The 19,737-nt window shown below is 45.6% G+C and overlaps 1 protein-coding gene across 2 annotated transcripts; it reads right to left on the bottom strand.

Annotated features, from left to right (window-relative positions):
• Positions 1–1,045: 1,045 nt before the first annotated feature.
• Positions 1,046–12,314, bottom strand: Srd5a3 (steroid 5 alpha-reductase 3). Of its 2 annotated transcripts, none has more exons than XM_034509527.2 (6): positions 12,050–12,314; positions 5,797–5,939; positions 4,282–4,317; positions 3,589–3,786; positions 2,842–2,976; positions 1,046–1,964 (listed from the first exon to the last, which is right to left on the bottom strand). In XM_034509527.2, the coding sequence occupies exons 1-6, from the start codon at positions 12,268–12,270 to the stop codon at positions 1,705–1,707; spliced, it is 993 nt and encodes a 330-aa protein (XP_034365418.1). In that variant the 5' UTR covers positions 12,271–12,314; the 3' UTR covers positions 1,046–1,704. The 2 variants fall into 2 exon arrangements, with proteins under 2 accessions (XP_034365418.1, XP_076794779.1); XM_076938664.1 differs by having other exon boundaries at positions 3,589–3,783; positions 12,050–12,311.
• Positions 12,315–19,737: the final 7,423 nt, after the last annotated feature.

The raw sequence follows: 19,737 nt of genomic DNA, 5'->3' as shown, positions 1-19,737 counted from the left end.
AAGCTGACTGGAAGAAGCAGAGACCAGCTGAGCTACCTGGAGAGGACACCATCTAACCTGTTAAGTGGCCTGCAGGCTGTGCAGTGAGCTCCAGGTTCCCAGCTTTGTGAGATGTCACCCATGCTGGGGTGAGCCTTGGTGATGCAGCTGTCTTTGAATCACTTCTGCTCCTGTAAGGAACCCCTCACCCATACTTCTGTCAGTAACTCGGAAAAAAAAAAAAAAAACAGATTAGGTCACCAGTTAGATTTTGGGGGTATCTTTACTTCAGTCTACCATAGATTTCCTACCCAAGTCTAGGTCTGGTGGCTCATGCCTTTAACCCCAACATTTGGGATGTTTTACTCAGTTGGGTACATGACATCTGTATTAACAGAGTAGGCTGGCTAGACACACAGGCAGAGTGTGTAGGATACAAGAAGCACTGGGCTCAGTCCACAGCACTGGATTGCACACACCTGCAATTCCAGCACTTGGGAGATTGAGCCAGGAGGGTCAAAAGTGCAAGATCACCCTCTGATACATAATGATTTCAAGGTAGCCTGGGCTACATGAGACCCTGACTCAAGAAAAGAAGACAAAACAAATGAACAAGCAATCCAAAAAAAAAAAAAAAAAAAAAAAAAAAAAAAAAAAAAAAAAAAACCAAAACCAAAACCAAAGAAACAAAACAACAACAACAAAAACTCCAAGTACCTCAGCTAGTAAACAGTAGGCTCAAGTTTTTTCTGTTAGTGCTGGGAGCTGAATTTAGACTATCCAACTATATCCCAGCCCAGAAAACTTTCCATTGTAGGAATGTGGAGATTTTCCTGTTGCCAGGACAACAGTATTTTCTTTCTTGCTTCAGTCTTTCACCCCATGCCTCTGCTTCCCATTGACCCAACTGGGCATTTCCTTTAACATAAGCTATCTAAGGTGCAGCTTTATTCCTAGTTATCCTTTGATTTTTCTCCATAGTTGAAACAGAGCCAGGCATATGTAAACACTGTAAGGCTAGAGAGAGACTGCTTCCTTCCATGTTACCCAGTCCAGGGCACATGTGTATGCATACATATAAAAATATTTTATTTCTCGATGTTTTCAATACAAATGTCAAAAAGAGGATTCCATCAAAGAGGTTTCCAAACTTGTTAACAGGTTGGTTGCAGGGCAAGTGAGGGAGTGGGGATATAACTAGAGATATCAATGAGAAAATGAAGAATGCTAACTAACCCCAACAAACCCCCTTCTCCCTGGAACCACAGGTCTGATACTGTACATTTATGTTATTTTCAGAGCTTCCTGTTTTTATTGGCATGTGACATTTATTAAAAACCTATGATGTCTCACAGCACTCAGTGCAGTTCACTGTTCCCACAGAGAGAGAGAGAGAGAGAGAGAGAGAGAGAGAGAGAGAGAGAGAGAGAGAATGCATGTGTCCATGCAGCGCTGTTTATACTCCTGGTTAGCATGGCAATAGAGCAGCTTGGAGACACCGTTTATTTGTCATCAGGTAGTTGTAAAGCTTGGCAGAAAGCGGATCCTGATCTGCCGGGATGTCTTCTCCACCAGGAACAACGCCTCACTTGGTGAACACTATTTGGCGCTGAAGTAGAACAGGGACTGTCAAATATTCTTGCAGAAAGTGTACTTCAGTCTGTTTCAGTGCCTCTAGGGATAGCATCTGTCACCTGGCTTGCGTTCTTCACCATAAAGCCTGCTCTAAAACAAAAATGGGAGGAAAGCTTTCCTATGCTTTGGGTAGGAGACGAATGTGCTTCTGTAGAACTTGTGGTTGAAGAATGCGGACAAGGCTTGGCTGAAGAAGACATACGTCACCACCAGCCACCAGGTTAAGTTGTGGAGCCCAAAGGTGACAGCCATGGAGACATAGATCATCAGCTCTGCCAGGTAGTTAGCCGACGACACATACTCAAACCAGTCTCCAAAGGGGATCCTGTGCTGGCAGTGGATGACCACACCTGAAACAGAAGGGAGGCGGCTTGTTACCGCTCCATTTCTGAAACCGCTGACAGAAACTCTACTGAGTATGGAATCCTGTCAATCCTCGCTGTCCAGCAATTTTAACCAGGCATGAGTGTTGCATGGCTTTAATTCCAGCACTTGGGAGGTACAAGTAGAAGGATCTCTGTGAATGAGAGGTTAGCCTGGTCTACCTAGTGAGTTCTAGGACAGCCAGGGCTATACTAGAGTGACCCCATCTCAAAACAACAACAGCAATTAGAAAAACAAAAACCAACCAACCAACCAACCAACCAACCAACCAAGAAAAACCCAAACCAAAAAAAAAAAAATAAAAAAAATAAAAAAAATAAAAAAATGTAAAAAACCTTCTGCTTGGGTTTCCCATCAGTTCTCATAAGCACACAAGGGCTGAGATGCCAGAGTCAGGAGGCATGAGTTCAAATCCTGACTCTGCCAGTTGATCACTGTGTAACTTCACGTAAACTGCTGAATCTCACCGTGCCTCCATTTCTATAAAACACAAATAATTCAAACTGTGCCCATAATGAGTCATCCCAGGCTAACTCAGAAGCCAAGTTTCTTTTCCTCAGCTGGGAGTCATACAACTTCATACTAATAGGAGTTTTCCACATCCCATCAAATACATGTATGCGGTGCTGTCCCCAGAGGTGGGAACAGGACAGAGTCACAAATTGTCAGAGCTAGGTCTGTCAGGGAGATCTGCCACCTCATTTTACCAAGCAGACGATCATGATTTGGACGGTGTTTGTCAAAAGTGAGTATTTGATATCGACGAGGGAAGGAAGGAAGGGACAGAGAAAGCCAGCCTCAGTGGGTGAGAGGCCATTTGAGAGGCCCCAGAAGACACCTCACCTTTTTTATTTCTCCTGAGATTGCTGAGAATGACGTGGCACTTATACTGATGGGCAGATGACCAGAAGAACATTATCATTCCTAGGATGTGGAACCACCGAGCCTGCATCAGTAGATTCTTTTCCAGAAAATACACTATGGGCACAGGGATTGTCCTGTTAGCCAGGGCTACAGAGTGGCATATAAAACACCAACCGACTCCACTCCTTCTCACACCCACACCCCTGCTTCCCTCTTCCTGGCTGGAGAGCCCTTGGAAACCTTAAGGCAGTCTTCACTTAGCACACACTCAGTCTTCCTCTTCCCTCAGGCTGCCCCACATGAAGAAGTGCTTTGTTAGGAGGGCAGCCATCCCAAGAATTAATGGCAAGGGAACAGTTTGCATTCTTTCTTCAAATCAGAGCTACTCACCTCAAGCACCTTAGTCTCACATTCTGTGGTTTAATCCCATATAGTGACTTCTCTCTCTCACCCACGCACCTCCCTGACAACTGGGCTCTGGGGAGGCCACTTCCTTTGGTGGCTCTTTCTTTGGAGTCTCCTACCTGTTGTTCAGAGATCAGGCTACCTCCTCCCCACACAGCTTAACTTCATTATCCTAAAATAGCCCCAGGAACAACCTGTACTTTCTATTGTCCCAGAAGGCTCCACTGCTGATGCTAGCGTTCCTAGCTTTTAGCTGTCACAGTTAAAGTATCTACTTGTTGACTTGATGACTTTGGAACCTATATCGCAAGGGCCACTTACCATTCTTGTCATCCATGGGCACTTGGCTCAGTACGGTCAGGCCAACGAGGACATAGTAGACAAGCCCAAAACAATACTGTACAACGTGAATGGCTGCGTTAGAGAAGACACTGACGTAGAAGCACTCGAAGAGTCTCCGAAGGCTGTGGACCCAGAGGAACACCAACACCAAGAAGGCAGACAGAGCCAGCTCACCTGCTGCAATGCGGGAGAGAAGGGGGCATACTCAGTCTCAGTCTCTCCTCCAGGATTAAGTCAAGGGTTGTGTTTACCCACTGTGCAACCTAAGGCCAGAGTCAAAGGGCTACAGAGACCATTTGAACTAACGGTTCCTCTTTCAAAGTATGAGGACACAGGATGAACGAGTCATGTGGTAAATTAATGGCAGTGTGTTGGGAAGGGGGACAACACTGTCTCTGACTCCCTCATTCAAAAACCTTCCAGGGCACATGGGCATCACCATGAAGGGTCGAGGTGCTCAGGACTCAGGGTCCATGGGTCTCTAGTTCCTGTATCGATTCCTGAATGCAGATGGTCAGGGAGAGGCCCATGTTGATGTTGGATCAGTCCTATCTGGTGGGCCCCCTGGGCCACACCCACCCATCAAGGTAGAGACAGAGGCAGGCATCAAACAGGTGAATATTCCTTTCTGGACTTAAAAAAAAAAAAGGAGTTGAATAGTGAAGCACTTGCCTAGCATCCGAGAAGCCTTAGACTCCATCCCCTGGGCTGTCAAAGGAAAAGCAAAAGAGAAATGACATGTTTGGAGAGATAGTGGGTTCCACGATCCATCTTCCTGCACACCCATCATTAAGTTCTTTGACATGTGAGCAAAAGTTCATTTTTAAAATATCATAAACTCTAGTCCCTCTTTTAAAAGAGTAACACAGACACACACCACAAGGACACAACTTGTGAATTTTTATTCCCAGATATTACTGGCACCTAGGTTAAGAACTGGCTCAGCGATTAAGACCACTGACTGCTCTTCCAGAGGTCCTGAGTTCAATTCCCAGAAACTACATGGTGGCTCATAACCATGAGATCTGATGCCCTCTTCTGGTGTGTCTGAAGACAGCGATAGTGCGTGCATTCATTCGTGTGTGTGTGTGTGTGTGTATAACCTGACCAGCAACCCCTAGTGTTTCTTTCTAAGTATGACCCTACCCCAAGGTTAAGGACTCCATTCTAACATCTATCAGTATAGATTCACTTCATTCTTTATATTTTAAATAAATTAAAACCCAGTTTTCAATTCTTTATGAATATGTTAAAACAAATAATAAAAACCCCTCAAATCTAATCTTCTAAATACATAAACAAGGTAGGCAACAAAGGGGTACACATGCATAAACACAGTAAGCATCAAGGGGACACATGCATAAACACAGTAAGCATCAAGGGGACACATGCATAAACACAGTAAGCATCAAAGGAAGGGGACACATGCATAAACACGGTAAGCATCAAAGGGACACATGCATAAACACGGTAAGCAACAAGGGATACATGCATAAACACAGTAAGCATCAAGGGGACACATGCATTAGGACCCCTAACCCTTTTTACAAAGCCCCTTTATCACTGCTACTCAGTTTCATTGTTTAGCTGAAGACTCACAATATAACATTGTTCTTTTTTAATTAACTAATTTATTTACTCTCTTGAGAGCATGTGGTGTGTGTGTGTGTGTGTGTGTGTGTGTGTGTGGTGTAGGTCAAAGGACAACTTGTAGGAGTCGGTTTCCTCTTTCCACAATGTGGGTCCTGCAGATGGACCTTGGATCATCATGGCTGGTGGGAATGCCTTTACCTACTGATCCATCTCTGCAGTCCCCAAGCCTTTCTAAAAGTTTACCAAGAAGTAATTTTTAAGGTCAAATTTCTGTGAGCCCTAAAGCATGACTCTGACTGCGGCAGTATAAATGATAAAGCTGTCCATGCAAACTTGAGGTTTTTCCAAAGCTTCCCCAGCGTGTGTGAGGCCATCTTCATAAGATTATCACACACTCATAATATCAGAAGGAGAACAGCCAATCCTGCATTCAGCACAGGTTTCTGAGACAGCAGACTAGAGCCTGACCCTGGGCTTGGCCACTGAGGACTGGGAACCAACGAACCGTCTGCCCTCCGCTTACCAGACCTGCAGAGGGACTGGACTAGAGAGGACACGGACAGGAACCAAGAACGGGCTAGGGAGCCAAATTACCTTGGAACTGCGTGGCTCCAAGAGTTCTGAGCAAAGCGTAAAGCCAGTTTGGAAAAGGTGCTCCCAGGAACAGAGATTGAGAAAGGAACCAGAGCAGAGAGCCATTCCACAACACTGAGATGATGTAGAAGTGAGAAAAGTACCTGCAAAGGGAGGAAGAGTTAGGCAGCCGCCAGCTACAAGCTCCACAAGTCCCAGGACCGGCTCCCTCCACCCACACCCCAGAACACAGTACATAGCCTGAATTCCACAGGTGGGAATAGTCCAAAAGGTACTTCCAAATCACGAGACCCATTAAACTGGAGTAGAAGGGGGAATCACTTAACAATCTCTATCTCTGGGTAACAAGAATGGTCCCCGAATTCTCACAAGGAGCTGAAGCTCCCTGCTCATAAGAACTCGATCATGCTAACACCAGTGAGATCTGTGAAAGTCTGTTAGATCCCAAACTGGATCGCAGTAATTGAACCTGGTCCTCTGAAATGGCAGTGAATGCTCTTAACTGCTAAACCATCTTTGCAGTCTCATATACCTTTTTAAAAATTTAAAAAATTATTATCATTTATATGTGTGTGTGTGTGTGTAACTGTGTACAACTTCAGCTAAACTAGCTGGTCAGTAATTCCCATCTTCCCCTGCACTGGGATTACAGGTGCATGTACTATGTGCGGCTTTTTGTGTGCGCTAGGGATGGAACTCAGCTCCTCGTGCTTACGTGGCAGGCACTTTACTACCTGATCCATTTTTTTTTTTCCCCTCAAACTTCCAAATTAATCTTTTATAATATGAAAAAAGTTGCAACAATGATGCCAGGTGGCAACTCCTTAGGCTTCTATTTCTCCAACGACTAAGACCATGAACCTATTTTGCAATGAATTATTTACAAAGCAAAGAAACATAAAGGCACAAAACCAATAAAATGAAATTAGTGATGCTAAGCTAGTTTAATGTAAAAGATGATTTGATAAAACAAAATCACTTAACATGCCACCAGGACCACTGGGGTTCATGCCCAAGCTACCTCCCCAGCTCCCTCACCGGTTCTTCTGAGGGCCACTCTCCTGTGCCTTTCCTACCACAGCTGGAGTATCACCTCTTTGAAACACCTAGAATTTTTGCATATACACTGACAGAGAACTTGAAGGGCGAGACCCAAGTCTACACACAGAATGTACTTATATGACAAATACTTATATACCTGATATGCTAAAGGTGACCTTATATGAATGTTACTGTTTAACGTATCTGCTGTTTGACCATCACGAAGTTGGTGTGGAATTTTTCTACATGGGGCACTGTGTCCACGTGCGAGAGTTTCAGATGTTGAAGCATTTCATATTTTTGAGGTAGAGATGCTTAACTTGGATTTGTCCTCTATTCTAATCAATTCAGGTGATCATGTGACACCCCCCCACCCCCCCACCCCGTCTTTCATGCACCAATAATAAACTCCTTTTATTCTTTTCACTTTGGCTTGAGACAATCAAAGATGACCTGGAGCCAAAGAGAATTAAACATAGGCTCAGAAGTCTTTTCACATGGGCCAGCATATGCTTGTAAAAGAAGTCATAGCTCTAGCCTACCCTCATGCCCAGAAACCCAGTTTGACAAATTCTGATCAAATCCATCATCCTGTGCTCCCAGCTGCAGCTGATAAATCCCACCAGAATTATCTGCCCAACTGTTCCGAAACCAGCTGAAGAGAGGTCTCCTTTTCTCAAAAGTCTGTGCATTGCAGCTTTTTGCCACCATAGCTCCTAGCGTCAGCTGTGTTCCAGGTCATCCTTAACACATACTGTCTGGAACTTAGCATGAGTGCAGGCTGGACACTCTGGCCATAGCAGAAGGTCAAGAACACTTTTAACTGTATGCTTTGCGGGTTTGGGGGAGAGGGAAGGGCTGGGTGCTTGATCTATTTTTTTTTCTCTCATAAATATTTAGGTCCAACTTAAAGTGTGTTAGGCCAATCTCTAGGAACCTGAACTTGAAGGATGTACACAGACCTGGCCTATGTCTTAATGGAAGACTCTTTTAGTGGAGTTGGTAATGTTTTAGGCGTCTATTGTAACGTCTGCTAAGGGACCAAAGTAGCAGGATGTTATTCTGGATTTGGTGGCTTTTCTAGAAGGGTCATCTGCATAGACTATGCAATCCTTGCATGCTTCCATTAAAAAGGTTTTTAAATAAACTTTATTATTAAAAAAAAACAAAAACCAAAACCTTAAGGGGGCTAGAGAGACGGCTCAGCGGTTAAGAGCTCTGACTGCTCTTCCAGAGGTCCTGAGTTCAATTCCCAGCAACCACATGGTGACTCACAACCATCTGGAATGGGATCTGGTGCCATCTTCTGGTGTCTGAGGACAGCTACAATTTACTCATAAAAATAAAATACATAGATCTTTAAAAAACCCAAACTTGCAAATAGATAAAAACACGACACACCCAAATTAGCTAGACCTAAGGTCTATACAACTGAATACCCTTCTATCCAGTTAGAGTGGGCATTCCAAATGGAGCTGTGAGTTGTGTGTGAGATCTTACACTTTCAGTGTCTAATATATTTTATGCACTTATCTGCTACCACCCCCCCCCAAAAAAAATTCATGGCAGAATTAGAATTAGAAAAACAGTTCTGTACCCTCCTCTATAACTGCTGTCCTATATTCAGTCCTCCCCCCCTTATATTTAGCCTTTTTTCTTCTCCTTTCTTCATGTTATCATGTAGCCACATGTACATGTGTTTGCATGCACACGGATCATTGACTAGAGTCTGCATATGAGAGAATATTTGGTTTATTTCTTTGTGAGGCTGTGACTTCACTTACTTAGTAGCAAACATCCTAAGTGTAAACATTCCATATGAAGTTAAGATCTTGCAGGAAAATGGATGGATTTAGAGTGCACACCATTAAGTGGGCACCTTGCACACTTTCCTAGCAGGGGAAAAGGCTACAAAGGCCCTGACTGGGGTTCCTGCTGCATCTGTGGCTCCCTTGTGGCTGTGTACCATACCCCGAAGAGAGGACAGAGGACACAGAGCCCTGTAAGGATGCTGGCTTTTGCACTGGGGAATCCATCTAGGCTTACCAAAATAAAGCATTTTTTTTTTAAAGAAAATCATTATTCAGTTTTTTCCAAAATTTCCACATATCCATCTGAATAGTTTGAGATGGGCTGGGGAGATGGCTGAGCAGCAGTTAAGAGCACTTGCTGCTCTCCCAAAACACCAAGGCTCAATTCCTAGCACCACATGGTGGCTCACATTAAACCCATCTAGTCCCAAGAGGTAGGACTCTCTATGCTCACCTCCAGGGGCACCAGGCATGTACATGGTGCCCAGACACATATGCAGGCAAAACATCCCTAAACAAAAATTAATGAGACACACATAAAACAGCCATCTGCTGGTGACATAGAGACTGTTTAGTTGTGACACGAAGGACGTAGCCTGAGAACTAGGGGGAGAGGCATGATTATAAAATTTCATCTTCACAATTCCATAGTTTGCTCTCTTCACGTGGCACATTGAAAACCAAGGGTTCTTTATTCAAGGGCACAGAGGTAGCAGCGGCTGGCTCTAGATGCAGCCAGAATGGCTGGTGTTTGTAGCATGCTGTTGCTCCCCCTTGCCTGCAGAAGAGGCTTGCCTGAAATTCTTTTCCTAGCCCCGCATCACACACGGCCGGTTTGTGTGAAACCTACAGGCAGGTGAATCAGCTGTTTCGAACCAATTGCTGAGTTGTGCCTCACACACGGCGCTACTTCTCCCGTGGCAATTTTGGTTTAAATACACACCATTGTTTTTTTTTTTTCGTCTCACATTTTGTTCTGCTGTCTGAATGTCTTAATACAGGAAAGACTTTCTAGTCTTTACAGGAGGTCCTATGTCTTGCTTGTCTTTATAAAGACTCAAAATGCAGATCTCAAATCCTCACTGCCTTCCGGGCTAAGACTCACTCCTCGGTTTTCCTCCTTCCGTAACCTGCTTCCTAGAAGTGCCGTTTTCCAAGTCCTGGGAGCAGGGACACGGCAATCTTTGACTGTATATGGTTTGGGGTGGGTGCTCCTCTGACCAACAACCACTTGGATGACTATTGTGGGCTGAGGCAGTACGCAGGGAGGAAGAAGGGCTGTTGGTGACTGCACAATTATCATTTTAAGTAAGGCAGGTACGGGAGGCCTCACTGAAGCTACTATACCTGAGCTTTACCATGGGTCGAGTGAGAGGGACGCACAATCTGAAAACTCAAACAAACAAATAAACAAACAATGGGTCCCAGGCTGGAGAACAGAAAACAACATTCCAGGAACTGACTTAGGTTTTACTCTTGCTTCCTTAGGAGAAAATAATTACCAACGAAATGACCTAAATACTACCATATGTGCAGAAACGGGGTTCCACGCTGCCTGTTTGTAAGCGTTGAAGTCACTAACTTAATTTTTATTCTCATTCCTGACGATGTCATTACATTTTGCACAAGGAGAAACTATTCAAAATATTTTAAGTCATAAGCACATCAGCTAAGGTTACCAAATAGTATAAAATCTGGATTAATCAAGATATTACAAAGTGCCTCCTGCATGACTCAGGTCTGCATGGTACAAGAGCTTGCCAAGGCGCCCTGGAGGTCAAGAGTTTGGCATCTCACACCGACAGGCAGGCTGCAAGGGCTAGCCGCCACACTCAATGGTACAACCAGCCTGAATTCGTGCACTCATGGATGAGAATGCTGTAGGTCACAGGTCTCTCACAGGTCTGTCATGAGGATCAAGGGAAGAAAGGCTTTCAAGTCATTAGCACATGACATACAGGCAACCCCACTGTGGTAGTACTCTCTAACTCACTTTAGTATTATTTTCCCATTCTGAATATGCTAAGCACAGAGTCATGGGAGGCTGGAAACAGAGGGAAGGGAAAACCTGTCACTGGAAGGTGACTTTATCTGTCTCCTGTTACCCCCTTTCCATAGAAAGAGGGAGGCAGCAATTACAAAAGATAATGTCTTGATGCAAATATTCCCGTTTTCTTTTTAAAATCTATGTCTCAATTAAAAATGCCTTTCCTTATTGGCTTGGATTTGTTGGACCTACTTCATTACTGAAGAAAAAAAAAAAAACTCAATTTAGGGAAAAACAACAACAGCCCCATCACCTCAGAGCACCTGGACACCATGGGAGGTTCTGCTCTACGTTCTGGAAGGAAAGAATAACTATTTCACAATCCTGTAAGAATTACAAGAAGCCCAGAGTACCAAGCGTAACAGGGATGAATACAGGGAAGGCCCAGCTCTTCCTTGGCTGTTACATAAAGGCAGACTTGAGTGTAACAGCTGAGGAGTCCAGACCAAAAGAATGGGTAGGAGTGACTTTTAAGTGTGCTTTGAAATCCAGGGATACTAGGACCTTTCTCAAAAGTCAGAAAATAAATTGCTATACAGCATAAGGAATATACCCGATGACAAGAGGATGGCAGGATCTGCTCATCTTCTTAAAACTGAGCCTGTAAGGAAGAGTTCTTCCAGGCCTTATCTCTTTACCATTCATTCTTCACAATGACGCAGATCTCTGTTCTCACACTAAACCCCTGACAGACCTCTTCCAACAGTCAAGAGAGAGCTGGGGCCAGTTGATAGTGCCCCTGCCATCTGCAGGTCTACAGAAAACAACCTAGATGAATCCACCAGAACGCACCACAATCCTTCAAATTCAGTTGTAAATGAAAGAGCATGATGGATTTCACAGATAATGGCACAGCTTTACTATGTACAATACTGTGTTAAGATGCCTTCTCCATCTACATACTGAATTTAACATGGAGCAAACAATGAGAAAGTCATATAGCAGGTCTCACATATTCTCCGTGGAGTCTATATGTACCCCAGAAGATTTTAGTATTTCACAACTTGGTTAACTGAACCTTCCAGGATGGGATGGTGCACCTGTGGAGAGGCAGGTTAGGGATGTCAGCACAGCCCCAAGGGAGCACTCTCTGGACATCCTTCCTGACTGTGACAGGTCAGGCCAAGAACTAGGGAAATCGAGGAAGAACTTTTCTCCATGAACTCCCACGACCTCGAGTTCTGGGGAGGGGACGCGGAAAACTGGGGATAAAGAAGCTAGGGTGGCTCTCTGGGGACTGGGCCGATACAGAGATGCTCGGTCACTTCCGGGGACAGCTCCGGGTAGCCCCTGGCTCACGTGTCCGCGCCGCCTCTGTTGCCCCCTGCCGGGCGCGCCCCGCCACCGAGGTTACCTCTTGGGGACGTCGAAGGCCCTGCAGATGGCGGGGCGCCGCGAGCCGGACTGCTTGGTCTTCCCGTAGCGGATGAGGTCCTGGAAGAGCGCGCAGCTCGGCAGCAGCCTGGCGGGCGTCAGCTGCAGCAGCAGCGCGAGCAGGAAGGCGGCGGCCAGCGCCAACCACACGGTACGCAACGGGTCCAGGACCGAGAGCTCGGCCCCCGCCCAGCCAGCCATGGCCGGGGAGCGGGCTACGCACGCGCGCCGCCGCGCCGCTCTCCCTCCCTCCCTCCCGCCCGCCCGCCTCGGCGGCGCGCTTGGCGGTGACGCGGCTCCTGGGCGTGACCCGCGGCCCCGCCCCTGGCAAGTCCTCGGGAGCTGTTTGTGCTTCTGCTCACCTGGGGCGAGTAGGCTGCGATTTAGACTCTTACTGCCTCTACTAATTCCTAGATGCAACTCCAACTTGAAGTTCTGCAGCAGCATGCACGAACACGTGCTACAGTACAAGTCTTAAATAAACACGTTACACCTATTTATTAAGTGGTGTGGGAGTATGCCAGCCAAGACGTGTGGGTGGACGCCTAAGACAGCTTGGGGGAATTAGTTCTCTCCTTCCACCATGTGGCGCGTGGGGAATCCAACTCTAGAGGTCAGGTTCTCACCAGCCCAAGTTTCTGTAAACTTTGCAGGATTACTGCTGCGAAAATGTGTAGAAATCTTAGTTGAAGCACAGGCTGAATTTTTGGCTGGGTCCCCAGAGGGACCCCCAGGAGTCAAGATCTGAAGGATCTTAGTACCACGCTGGGCTAGTAGCATCAGATTCATTAGCATACTCCGGATAGAGGTCACGGTGTAAATTCAGGGCTGACCTCTGGAAAGGCCTTGGAGAGGGAATTCTAGGCTTTGTCAACTCTAGGCTGGAGCTTCTCGGACAAACTCTGCATCTTGGAGTGGAAAAGCAGAGAAATGCCTCCGTGGGCCTAAAGTTTTTCACCCATCTGCTCCATGGACAAAATGTTTATTTGTGTCTGCTGCCTTAACCGCTGGGAATGGAAAGATTTGGAAGACCTGTATGCGCTCGTTGGCTTGAATCCAAGGGGCAGTGGGGGTTGGGGGGCGGGGTGTGAGACTGGAGATCTCAAAAAACCTCCCTCCAAGGACCTGGTGCTTGCTCTGATGCTGTCTTTCAGGCATCAATGGAAAACACTATCATTTATTTGTTGGATGAAGGCCTGGCTCCCTACTGAAAGGTGCTTGGTGGTATTTCAGGCCATGGGGTCCTTGAATAACGCAGACTACTCACAAAGGAGGAAGCAACTGGGAGCCAACTGTACCCCTACAAGTCTTTATCACAGCCTTGCTTCCAACAGAAAATGGCCACACCCCTGAATGTGCCTTGATGTGTTTTGCCCAATTATGGTACATTCACATTTTTTTTCTCTTAAAATAAAAAAAAATACATTCTCTTATTTTTAGATTGTGTGTGTGTGTGTGTGTGTGTGTGTGTGTGTGGTGAGTCTGCACACATGTGAGTACAGGTGCCTTCAGAATTCCCAAAAGAAGTCAGAGCCCCTGGAGTTGGAGTTACAGGCACTTGTGAGCTGTCTGCTTGTGGTTGTTTGTTTTGTTGGGTTTTCCAGACAGGGTTTCTCTGTGTAGCCCTGGCTGTCCTGGAACTCACTCTGTAGACCAGGCTGGCCTCGAAATCAGAAATCCACCTGCCTCTGCCTCCCAAGTGCTGGGATTTAAGGCGTGGGCCACCACTGCCCAGCTGCTTGTGGTGGTTTGAATGAAACACGTTCCTCTGTTTTGGGAGAGGCTATGGAACTTTTAGAACAGGGAGCCTTACTGGAGAAAGTCTGTCCCTGCAGGCAGGCTCTGAGAGTTATAGACTTGCCCCATTTCCAGTTTGTATTTTGTGCTTTGTGTTTGTAGTTGAAGACATGATCTCTTGGTGTCTTAGATTTCTGCTGATGAGGTAAAACGACGTGACTAAAAGGAAGGGAGGAAAGGGTGTTTATTTCAGTTCTCTTTGTTGTTGTTTTAAGAAGAAGTCCGACCGCAGCTCAGAACAGACCACTCCAGACCATGCGGTTCCAAGGGGGAGGAGGTTTATTCAGGGGAAAGGGCAAAGGTGGGGAGAGAAGAGAAATAGAGGCCGGCCATGACCACGTGGAGAGAGAGAAAGATGGGGGAGGGGACAGAGAGGCAAGAGGGTAAGAGAGGAAGAGAGGGAGTAAGAGAAGAAGAGAAAGAGGAGGGGCAAGCAGCCCCTTTTATAGTGGATCAGACTACCTGGCGGTTGCCAGGTAACTGTAGGGAGGAGCATACCTGGCTGTTGCCAGGTAACTGGGGAGGTGGAGTTTAGACGGAATACTAACACTCTTTCCATGTCCATCATTGAGGGAAGTCAGGCAGGATCCTAGTCAGGGCAGGAGCTGAAGCAGAAGCCATGGAGGAGTACTGCTTACTGGCTTGCTCCTTGTGCCTTACTTAGCATACTTTCATATTCAGCTCAGGATAACCTGCCCAGAGGTCTCCCTGCAGGGCTGGGCCCGTCCACATCAACCATCATTAATAACAGAGGGATTTTCTGAGTTGAACTTCCTCTCCCCAGTTACATAACTCTGGCTTGTGTCAACTTGACAAAACAAACAAAAGCAACCAGGACACCCAGGTTCCTGCTCCTGCGACCTGCTACCATGCCTCCCCTGACAACGTGGCCACTTCCTCCGGGACAGCGAGCCAGTGAGTCCTTGTTTTTGATCGCTGTGCTTTACCACAGCAACGAAACATATTATTACTAATACAGAATCACGTTCTCATCTTCTTTAAGTGCAGTATCTATCTTAGCCATTGAGCCATCTCTCCACCCTCCACTAACAAGGTATCAATAGAGCGCCGTGTGTCTGTTGGCATGATAACTATGGAGACTGAACACACAGAAAGCTGTCAATGAAACACTGTGTGACAACACTTTCCCTGGGAAGACATACACACATCTACTCACCCCAGATAGGAAACTCAAGATGGACTACAGTCCTGATGCCACCACAGTTCGATTCCATGAACTAATGAGTTTTATGGGGTTGCTGTTAGGCTGGAACCCCTGCTCATCTCCTGCGCAAGCTAGGAAACAGGTCTGCCACCCTCCTTCCCCCAACCCCACTCACTTGGAGAGAACTCTAGGCTCACATGTCATCACTCTTCTGAGAGAACTTAAATGACTCCATTTTAGAACAGGCAGCCATGTTAGGCTTTAAGCTTCAGTTTCCCAAGGAAGCAGGCAAGACTTCTCAGAAAAACCACAGTGGGCCACTAGTCAGCAACGGCCCTGGCATCTAGCCAAGGGAGACAGTCAGCTCAAGGATCCAAGACAGTTCCTGGAATTTATCTAAGGCCTGACCAAAAGTGGTAAAACTAATATAGCAGCCAATAAAAAGGTAACTGCTGCTTACCTAGCCAATCATATTAAAAATGACCTAACCATCCCTAGAACTATCCTATCTGTGCTTAAACGAAGCTTGCACGCTCTCCCGAGGGTCTCCACTGTATATAAATAGCTGACCAATGAATGCTGATTGTTTCTGAAGAATAAACACTCTGCTTTTACACACTATTTAACTTTGGGGTTTTCCTTTAGCAACTCTTGAACCCTTATACCTCATCTCCCTGTTTCCAGCAATCCACCCAAGAATGCCTGCCCAGGGGCTCAGTTTTTGACCAGGTGTGATGTTTTGTATATGCTCGGCCCTACATATTAGGGAGTGGCACTATTAGAAGGTGTGGCCCTGTTGGTGTAGGTGTGGCCTTTTTGAAGTAGGTGTGTCACTGTGGGTGTGAGCTTTAATACCTGTGACCTAGCTGCCTGGAAGCCAGTATTCTGCTAGCAGCCTTCAGATAAAATGTAGAACTCTCAGCTCCTCCTGTACCATGCCTGCCTGGATGCTGCCATGTTCCTGCCTTGATAATAATGGATGGAACCTTTGAACCTGTAAGCCAGCCCCAATTAAATGTTGTCCTTTATAAGACTTGCCTTGGTCATGGTGTCTGTTCACAGCAGTAAAACCCTAACTAAGACATCATGTATGGGCACAATCCCAGTTTGGCTGACACATCAGTACTCCTCACCTAAGCTCTATAAAAAGTCTGAGTGATATGTGATCTCACTGACCTTCACCTGTGAGATTGGTGAACTCACCTGAGCAATGCCTCCTGATAAACCTGCCTTTATCTACTTTTAATCTGCTATAATCTGGCCTATATCTGCATCACTGAGCGAGAACAACACCTATCAGTTACTTATAGAAATATGGGTTTCAGGGGTTCAGTCTATTATCATGGCAGGAAGCATGGCAGCATCCAGGCAGACACTGTGCTGGAGAAGGAGCTGAGAGTTCTACATCTTGATCTGAAGGTAGCAGAAGGAGAACCTGTGTGCCACACTGGGTGTAGCTTGAGCATAAGAGACCTTAAAGCTCACCCCCACAGTGACATACTACCTCTAACAAGGCCACACCTCCTAATAGTGCCACTCCCTATGGATCAAGCATACAAACACATAAGTCTATGGAAGCCATACCTATTCAAACCACCACAATGGGTAAGGGGTTACTTATAAGATCAAAAAATGACTCAAAGACAGCTGTATCACCAAAGCACACTCCAACATAGGGGCAGCTCACACAACTGTGAACTTGGAGCACACTGAAGAGCCTGTGAGCAGCTCTACGGGTTGAAGAGTGTCCAAGGGCCTTAACTGTTTCCAAACTTTTTGTAGGGGGCTGTGATGGTCTCTGTGTCTTCCATGAAGCTGGTCTGCTGCCAGAATTATCTTTGTAGTTTTTCTTCTCGGAGAGTCTTTGAGCTCAGCTTCCTTTTGTCTGAGGAGGACTCTGCTTTTATTGCTTACTCTGGCAGGGAGGGGCCTAGTGAATTTGGTCAGTTTCAGGGACTTCCTGAAGCTCTTTTGAGTTGCTTAGCTGCCGGCTTAAGGAGCTTCCTGCAGAAGGGCCTGTTTAATTGTGGAGGAAACTGTTACACAACAGATACTTAAAATTGCCATGCAGTATTGAGGTTTGGTCTGTCGTTATGTATTATAATGCTAAATTCTGTATCACAAGGTCTAGTTACTTCAAGAGAGTGAATTCTCATGTGTGCCAGCTTTTGTTGTGCAAATCTTGCTCCTTAATTTAAAACTATTGGTTAATAAAGATGCCTTCAGCTTATAGCTGGGCAGAAGAGAGGTAGGCAGGGTTTTGGTTCTTAGGCTTGGGTCTAAGGAGAGACCCCAGAGGAAGAAAGGAAGAAGAGAAAGAAGGAAGGCACCATGGGGGAGGTGGATCATGAAAGCATGTCCATGAGGGCCAGTTTGTTGGAGTAGGAGCAGCCCAGGCAGAACATGGCAAGTGATATCCTGGGGTTGCTGTTTCAGAAGCAGAGAACTAGCATAGAGGGTTGATATCTTACCAGCTCTAATGTTTTAAGGTTTATTATAAATATAAATGTTTTGTGTTTTTTATTTTGGAACTACATGGTCTAAAGTGGGGTAGAAACCCCCAAATAATATTTACCATAACATTATGGCACCCAACTTAACAGCAATTAGAACCCAAGAGTATGGAGGTCCAGGTGAATGGTGGGGAAAGTCAAGCCTGGTCTTTTTTAAAAAAGAACAAAAACAGACCAAGGCCCGAGGTCACAATGGCTGCAACTTCTCCTAAGCTCAGGACAGTTAAAGGCACACTAGAGAGAGTTGGGTCTGAAGCTGTGGCCTGAAGCGGTGCAGAAGCGAGCGGGATGGAAAGGCCTGGCCAGGGCTGGCATGGCAGAACCAGGAGCCTAAGCTGTCAGGAAGGATAGGGCTGGTCTAGCAACAGTGCAAGGTACAAAATAAAAAGCCCCAAGCATCTGAACTGGAAAAGTATTAAGGTTAAAATTGGTAAATTGAAACCCTGTAAGGAGAGAGTCAGAGATTATGATTTTTTTTTTTGTTGCTATTGTCATCTGGAACTAGTTACAATATGTTCACTAGTGACCACAGATTTCTGTGCCCTCTCTAAGAAGAGTAAAGCAGCCTTAGGTAAGGTGAGAACCGAGAGATGGAATACTAAATTGCAAGCAATAAAAATAGAAGAAGAAAAAAGGCTCTTCCCAATAGAAAACAAGGAAATTTATGGTACCTGGAACTCAGAGCTCGCTGGCTATGAGATGTCGGTCAGCTCTTTCTGCTAAGGGCCACCAATACAGTGCACCAACACCTAACTTGCAAGGAATAAGACTGGGGTACACTGCGTGAAATTGTGTCTTTGTCCTTCCTCACCTACCTAAGGCATTCTCTGATTGGCTTTAACAAGAAAACTGATGGCCAATTAGCTGGGCAGGAAGTGAAAGGTGGGACTTCTGGTGAGGGAGAAAGGAACTCTAGGAAGAAGAAGGAAAGCTATTCGCCAGGAGACATGGGAGGAGTCAGACGTGAGGACTACTGGCCTGGAAGGTCTGGTTAGCCACGCGGCTGGGTGAGGTGAGGTGGTCCGGTTAACTTAGATGACCTAGAAGAGAGTCAGCCCAGATAAGGTCTTAGGCTTTCAAATATTAAAAGGTCTCTATGTGGTTATTTGGGAAAAGCGTGGTTAAGGAATAATTTCCACTGTATTAATTTATAGCACTAATACATATAGAATATTAATAATCATTTTAATTTATAGAGTAATATGCTACAGCATGAGATACGTTGTCTGGCTCCAAAACTTAGAGTTTTCTTCCTTCTTTGCTTGATTTTTTGTTTGTATGAATGTTTTTGTTTTTTCCTAATTGCTCTACATAGAAAAGATATTTTTATCATTTGGCATTACTAAAATATAGGAGATTTTTAAGTTTGTATCTTTTATTTGGGAACTACATGGTCTAAGGTGGGCTAGCAACCCCCAAATAACATTTACTGTAACAACTCACAGCTAGCTAAGGGGTCTGTTCCTCTACCTGGATGTCATTCACGAGGAGGCAGGAAGCCTCTTTTAGTTCAGATGTCTAGCAGCTTTCAGTTTCCCTCAGGGTCTGGCATCAAGGAGTGGTGGCAGTGGACACGCAGAAACAGTGGCAAGTGGCACCCTGTCTGACAGTCTGGTGTAGACTCGGGCTGTGGAGGGCTCTGGGCCTTTGGCAACAGCAGTGTTAAAATTCTCAGCTTGGTGTCTGAGACCCTTGGTCCTGAAGACTTTACAGCTTTCTCAAACTCCTCTAACAACCACAGAGTGTGGACAGGTTCTCTTCTCTGCCTCCTTGTGGCCTCTTATCAGCCCTCAGCTTTCTTGTCTGCACTGCTTCACTGCTTGGCTTCTTGGCTGTTGAACTGTTAGCTCCTCCTCCGATGTCAGTGGTTGCTGCTCTAGATCCAAGAGAACCCCCGAACCGAATGCCTCTGGCCTCCCTGGGCACCCAACCTCATGTGCACAGACACATAGACACAGGGACACACACACACACACACACACACACACCACATTTAGAAATGATAAGGAATTTAGCTTTTTCATATTTGTCACTCCTGAGAATGTAAATAACAAATTTTTGTATCTTTGGATTGTATTCTGTTAGAATGTTTGCTTTTTAAAATTATTGGCTTGAGTTTTATTTAGAAAAGCTCATTAAGTCATTAAGTGAATTCTGGTTGGGGATTAGGACAAAATTTCCCGACAATTTCTG

This window comes from Arvicanthis niloticus, chromosome 7 (genome assembly GCF_011762505.2).
Source record: "Arvicanthis niloticus isolate mArvNil1 chromosome 7, mArvNil1.pat.X, whole genome shotgun sequence".
Classification (NCBI taxonomy): Eukaryota; Metazoa; Chordata; class Mammalia; order Rodentia; family Muridae; genus Arvicanthis; species Arvicanthis niloticus.
This window is presented reverse-complemented; position numbering and strand designations above follow the sequence as displayed.